General features: G+C 40.9%; 1 protein-coding gene across 1 annotated transcript in view; it reads right to left on the bottom strand.

The window, feature by feature from the left end:
- Positions 1-7,318, bottom strand: part of CDH20 (cadherin 20, type 2) — a 53,704-nt gene that overhangs the window by 5,247 nt on the left and 41,139 nt on the right. The window contains exons 9-10 of the mRNA XM_010000893.1: positions 5,135-5,256; positions 2,594-2,711 (exon numbers count right to left, since the gene is read on the bottom strand). Coding sequence (XP_009999195.1) covers positions 2,594-2,711; positions 5,135-5,256 — 240 coding nt within the window. The remainder of the gene's footprint in view (positions 1-2,593; positions 2,712-5,134; positions 5,257-7,318) is intronic.

The raw sequence follows: 7,318 nt of genomic DNA, 5'->3' as shown, positions 1-7,318 counted from the left end.
GGGAAAGAAGAAATAGCTAAAAAAATTCCTGGGACAAGTGTAAATGCAATAGGAAGGACTGCTGGAGGCTTCCAATGGCAGTCCTGGCGGTGGGATGACACTGATGCCTGCACCCATTAAAATGGCTGCTCTCTTCATCAGTTCCTGGAGCCCAGAGGGCTGCACTTCAGGGTCAACAAGGAGGTCAGCCCAGAGTTTAATCTGGAAATGCAGTAAGCTTATGTTATGGTTTGAGTTTATTTCATTGTTCTTCCCATTCTTACAGCAAGCCTCTTTTGCCAATCTTCCCAGCATAATCTCACCTGGATTTAGAAGAGGGGGAAGAGGGTTTGCCAGTGCCATACATCAGTAACTGAAGCAAGGGGAGACCTCAGCTCAATTCCCAGTTTCTTTCTATATATCTTGTATGGCACTAGGAAGTCATTTAGTCCTAGATCTTTGCAGATCTTTACATCTATCTCCCACTGATGTTACTGAACTCACAGCAAATCAGACATGTAAGTAGCTTAACTTCTCCTTGCCCCGTATCCCTGTCTCTAAAGTGGAGAACAATAGGATTTTTCTGTCTGCCAGAGATATGTAGAGAATGAATAGATTGAAGAAGTTCTCAGAGACAAAAATGACAAGGGCCAAATAAAATGTAAAACAGCTCATCAGAATGCAAAGTGCGATCTATCTGTTTCTTAGTATAAATCAAGGTTTTAATTGTTGCCAGGAAGGCTGCATGTCTTGCAATTTCTCTTAATGCTGTATTGGACAGCCAAGTAATCAGCACAATTACTAATCTTTATAGTGCTTTCCCACAGCCTGGAAAGTCTTGCTGTCTAATGTTTACATTCGCAGGCTGTGACTAGCAGGTGGATTTTGTTTCTTGTTTTACCACCCTGTGACATACAGGATAGCAACTCCCTCTGTGACTAAATCATATAATTTATATAGCTCTTAGTAGTCCCTAGATGAAAAATCTAAATTATTGTTACTGAAATGACTACTGCACTCCAAGTTGCTGAAGCAGTAGATTAATCCTTAATGTATATGTTTCAAATAGTTACTGGATTGATACTTAATATTTTTATTTCAAATTTGTAACCAACAGTACCCTAAGCTTCTTGCTATATATATCTCTCAAAAACCTGGTATTCTACAGAGAGTGGGAGGAACAGCAAGTCAGTCACTGCTGTCACTATAAATTATTGCAAGTATGGCCTCAGACAGAAAAGTACATCTGATGCTGGAAATTTTGTGAAGTTTCCTTTTTTAGAACAATGCCTTGAGGATGAAATAAGCCTAGTTTGCCAAATGTTTTTAGTGTTTTATTTGTTCGCTTGTTTTGCTAATATTTACTAAAAAATAAAACTGAGGGATGAGGGAGACAGAGGGATGAAAATGCAAGAAATTTTGTGTGGAGGCTTCAGAGACACAACAGAAAAAACTGCTTTTGGGATGAAGAGCTAATAGCATGCTGTGGAGGAGGACTCCAAACTCTGCAAGTTGCATCTTTTAAGACATTGTTGGTTAGTGAAGGCAGGGGCTTCTTTGTTAGCCTGCATGTTGATCTGTCCTGCAAAGGCACTGCTGGGGGTTCATGGACATAAGTACGACATGGCACATATGTGAGCAGTAGTAGGCACTCTATTTGGAGACTGGCTATGGATGTTTCAGGTCCCTTTCTCCCCATTTATTCTAAAATTGCTTGCTGTTTCATGGTGCTTTACAGACTAAACTCCTACTGAATTCCAGCTCCTTCATATTGACTTTCAAAGCTCTGCACCACTTCACTCAAGGTTGCCTCTCTTTCCTGATGAAGGCTAATGTGGACCTGACTTGACCTCATCTGCCCATGTAGACCCTCCATCAGCAGTAGTCACATGAAGGCCTGCCACAGCAGGGCTTTTCTGCAGGCTCCAAAACTACCAAAGCTTCCCAGAAAGAATAAAATTCTACTGGTTATAATACTCAGATGCCAGTGCTTTGCCATGAGTGTTTCACTGGTGTTCCAATTTCTACTTAGCACATCTTACACAGACTTTTAGCTGTACATCAAATTACCCCCCTAAGGCTCTGCATTTCCTCCCTGCCTCCCTTGCTTTCCTAGGGAAATGAGGATGTGTAAAGAGGAAGAAAAGAAGTGCTTGGGGGAAAAGAATGGCACAGTAAAAGAACCTTCCCTTTCTGTGTCTGGGAGAAAATGTGAAGAGTACAAAAAAAAGAGCAATGTAATTCCCTTCAGATTTGTCTCCTAGTTCCAATTGCTATCCTACCTTTAAGCATCTCCTTTTGATCAAATGCAATTTCCACTCCAGTAATCTGAGCTGCCTGCAGCCTGACCACAAGATCTGAATATGCACAAAACACTGGCACATTTCCTCCAAGAAGAGGCCTATTGCTAGGGAATATTTATAGAGAAGAAAATGTCATATAACCTTCAAGTGTATTAAGTAAAGTGTCATTTTATCACTGCCTTTAAGGAGCAGATGTCACTTGGTGTTATTTGAAATGGAAGTCTTATCACACACTGTAAGTCACAGCCTCTCGTGTCCAACTCAGGCATTAGAAATTAGAGTAGCTAACTGTCTGTGTCCACTCTGATTACCTTGATTGTCCCTTAGAGTAAAGTTGGGGTTGTTGGCTGCCTCCGGAGCCAGGCTGTAGTAGAAGTGCTGACCATCCTGTGGGTCATCCCTGTCAATAGCACTCACTGTCTGGATCAGCTACAGAATACAAGAACAAAGCAGAAACAGGTGAGAAGCAAAAGATATATGATAAAAATAAAGAAACAAACAATATATACACATGTATATAAATATTAGCAACTGGAACACTTGAATACAACTGTCTTGCTGAGGTACAACAGATGAATCAAGAAGAGATACCAAAGCTTGCAGGCTTCACGTATTTTGCTGTGATCATCAAAACACTTTTAAACAAAGGAGGAGCTAATTGGTTTGGTTCAAGTAAAAGACATTTTTTTTTTTTCTCTTGAAGGCCCAGGGTGTTCAGGAGATGCATTGTGCATTACAGAGCTTGTAAGAAAGCCCATACTTATTTTCAGCTTCATTATGCAGGTAGGAAAGGACTTCAGATTGATTATTTTATCACCCTTTTAATTTTAAATCAATTGAACTCTTCCCTAGATGTTGGTGGAAAAGAAAGAAAATGCAACCATGCAGACACACGACAGAAAGCAACTAAAACAATGCTAAATCCAGAGAGAGATTTGTCACCTCTTTTATAAGAGGCTTAATAAAGTAGGTCTAACAGCTTGAAGCACAGTGAGCTGTAGTTCTGTCTGAATCAACATTCTGACATCTTTTTAGACAAAGAATAAATCTACACCTGTGTTTTTTGCATTCCAAAATTATTTTTGGATTCAAAGGCAAGTGACAGACCCATAGAATCTTAGTCAACACATTACATTTATTTTTTAGAACTTTTCAGAATGTGGCAACATAATTCAGCTTTCTCTGCTGAAAGCCTCGCCCAAATCTGCGTGCATTTCTTGGAAAGCTTATTAATGAGACCACTCACCCTTCAGACCAGAAAAAAGACTAGCCAATTATTTCTATTTCTGCTATTATTAAGGACCTCCAGAAATTAGTGGGATGAAATGATCCTGTATATGATAGCTGTGAGGAGAGTTGTCCTGGTAGTGAATAGCCATTTCATTCTGCTTCACAGCAAGCTAGGAGAAGTTTCAGAGAACATGCAGTGATATTGCTAGCATAATTTTTCCTTCACAGATCATGAGTATTGTGTCTGTGTGTTTGAACTATGCCAGTTTGTGGCATTCGGGATGTACAGTGCTTGTCTCGAACAATCCAAGAGATAAGTGATGGACTTTGGTACTCAGGTACTTTGGTACTCGGGTACTTTGTCTGTCTTGTGGTACCTCAGAGTTGAACATCTGCTGATGGACTAAAGAGATGTCTCAGCAACTCACCCAACCCCCTCCTGCGAGGAGTACCTGAGAACTGGGGAGTTTAGCTTGGGACATGCTGAGACCAGAGACAAAGGAGTTCTACAGCTGGCGCTGGGAGCAGAATATCCAGTGATAACCAGGCCTTGATATGAAAACCACCGACTTAGCAGGACAAGACAAGGAGTGCCAGTCTCAAGCTACTTCCTAGGACTGAAACTCCACCCAAGGAACTAATCCTGTGGTGGCAGTTGACTCAGCCTCCTCCTTTGTAATGGCTGGTCTCATCAATTAGCCAAACAAGGACTACATAGCCCCTGGCATCATGCCTGCCCCTGCTATCACAGAGAAGATCCTAAGGAGTTTCTCCCTTATGCAGGGAGAGAGGTGGGGGTGCAGTGGGCAAGAATTGTATAAAAATCTGGGACTCTATGGGTGCAGGGAAGCACTTTTCCACCAGGAACTACTTCCCCACCAACAACATTGACGACATCGCTGGACCGTGGGTGGTAACTCTGCTCTTGCTTGCTGTCCTCTATCTCTCTGCTTCCTCCTCTCTTTTCTTTCTCTGTTTTCCTCCCTGTCCTATCTGCTCTAGGGACTTTTGTTGTGTTACTGCAATAAAAGTTTGTTGTGTGTGTGACATCTGACCTCATTTGCGTCTTAATTTCACCATTTGGGATCACCTTTATAAAAAATTGTCACGTATCCGAATACCGGATCATGACACAGTTAGTGGTGCATTAGGAGACATGAGTCCTCATTGTGAACCCTAGGTGGCAAAGTACCTAGGTCACCTTCTCACAAGCCATCATCTTCAGATGTTGCAGCAAGAGGGAGCTCATGTCTATCTGTGGCACAGACTGACCTTGTTCAAGGGCTTTGATGGGGTTTTAGAAGGTAGAGAAGCAAAGAGGCACCACCACATGCTTGAGGGTGCTGGTTTAACGTGTGCAGACCTTGAGGTCCTGTGTTAGCTACTACTGTCTATCAACTCCAGTTCAGAGCAGAACAGATTCAGTTTGTCACCTGTGTGGAGCTGATGTAGTATGTTACATTCTGTTCCTGTAGGTCCAGGGGTGCTTAAGCCTCTTATAAATAGGGTCTTTTAAAAGTAAGCCTTGTCTGTCACACTTGGACTGGACTGACTCCAGGGCACTTCTACTCTCTTTGTTGCTCCTAGAGGGCACACCCGGTGTTTGCTGCCGCGCTTCTCACCTGCCCTGCTTTGGCGTTTTCACAAACAAAAGCTTCATAAAACCTGGCGAACTCCGGCGCGTTGTCGTTCACATCCAGGACTTTCACCGTCACGGAGACGCTGCCCACCTGCGATGGGTTGTCTGGAAGGAGGGGGAACAACATAAAGGAAGGCAACGTACGGGAAGGGGCTGCTCCTTGCTCTGCTCAAGAGGTGAAGTTGCTTTTTCGCTACCAACTCTGGTAAATTACATCTTCCCATCAGGAATTGTGGTCAACTGTGGGTTGTGTGATTTGGAGTTGCAAATGCTGTTCTGTCTACCCCGGCTTTACACCTAATCACATCTTTTTCAAACAAATTCCTTGAAAGACTTCACCCTGGTTCAGTCCAATAGGATTTTCTGGATAACAGAAGTTTTAAACAATGCCCTGTGTTTATTTATTTATTTTTTTAAATTGTCCTTTAACTCGGCAATGTTGTATATTGGGTCTTGGTGCTGGTGGCATGAATTAGGAAGAAATTCTTTAAGGACAGGCTTATTATTTAGAGCTTGTTTAAAGTGGTAACTGCAGTTCAGGTATGTTTGTGCTCAGAATTTATGTTCCTTGAACTAAAAAATAGTTTCAAATCTTTAATACTTTGTATAAGGGGTTTAAAATGTAATAACACATTAAATTGTACAGAAAAGCTTTCACTGAAGCTTAAAATTGCAATGAAAACTTTACATTCTGCATGACATCATCTGTGATATTTCTCTCCCACTGGTTCATTAACTCTCTTTGCTAGTAAATCCAGACATCATTTCACATATCTTCACAGTTTCCAACTAAGTGGACCCAGAATAATTTTTTTACTTCCTTTCCTGTTTTTTTTTTCTTATAACACCTTTTTTCCCCCTCCTTATTTAATGATAAATTGAAACTTTAAGCAGAAAAAAATATTCCTTATTAAGAGGACTTAAAATTGCAAAAAAACCAGGAAATTGAGGAAAAATAGTATTATCATCTTCTTTTTAGTCATACCACTTTGTGCATTTATCTCCAAATATATCTCTCTTTCTAGCAAGAAATTATATGCTCATATAAAGAATAGAGAATTTTCTTACACTCTAGAATTGTCTTAAAAATTCAATATACTGTATCCATAACACATGTCCCATTGTATAATTGAGATAATACTCTTAAACTATGTTGTTTCTCCCTAATTTACAGTATAATCCTTTGGTTTCCCACATATCCATATATATCTTGGTAACAAACCTGTTGCTGTGACAAATTAATGTCTACATTTATGCTCTTAGTAATATTGCTCTAACTTTTAAAACTAGGAGCTTTCTTCAGGTATGCACAACTACGACATTTTAAAAAATATTCACTGAATGAAAATATTGTACTGCACATGTACAGAGCAAAACTGACAGAAGATTGATGGAGGATGAGTCAAAGCAAGACATGCCTTCATGTTGTTCTCACCCTCGGGTGCTGCTACTGGGGCAGCTTTTACAGACTCATCCATGTGTGTGGATTTACATGGAATTGCAATTCCCATTGGTGGCTGAAAATAAAACTAGCATCAAAATAGATGAAGGTGAGATCCTATTAGGTCACCAATCCTGCTCACTACTAAAGAGGGGTCAGAAAGGTGGTGTGTGCAGCTGGAACAGCCTGCAATTTTGTAGCATTGTGAAATAGTCCCTTTGCTCACTTCTAGTTGGCTGGTTGCATTTTGGGTAAGCTCCTTGTAACATTTTTCCTCTCTTAACTGCCCCAAATCTCTGGTATAGCCTGGATGTAGCAAGGAGCTCTCTCAGACACGAGGAATGACTCAGCCATTGGCAGGAAGCTTCTGGAAAAGCTGCTGCCCCTCTGCAGATGAACTGAGTAAAAGCTATGTGGACCAAAGAGATTTCAGGTGGAGATTGGGTGAATCTTTTTGTTTATTTGCTTATATAACCCCAGCTCCTTTATGAAGCTCACATCTGTTAGTATTTCAATCTCAGCTAAACTTTTCATACTGACACTATGAAATGATTGGCATTTCCTTGTTGTCATAGCTTTGGTAAATTCCTGCCATGGATGAATCCTGAGCTGAGTTTTAGCTCACTGTAAAACCCAAAAGTATAAAGCCTTCAGCATATGCGAAGATCCCAAGGTACTCTGTCCCAGATTTTTTAGGCAGCAAGCAGATGGTGATGACATTTACTT

Source organism: Chaetura pelagica, unplaced genomic scaffold, assembly GCF_000747805.2.
Source record: "Chaetura pelagica isolate M959 unplaced genomic scaffold, ChaPel_1.0 scaffold104, whole genome shotgun sequence".
Taxonomy (NCBI): domain Eukaryota; kingdom Metazoa; phylum Chordata; class Aves; order Apodiformes; family Apodidae; genus Chaetura; species Chaetura pelagica.
Note: the sequence above shows the minus strand (reverse complement) of the source record. Positions and strands in the feature narration are given on the sequence as shown.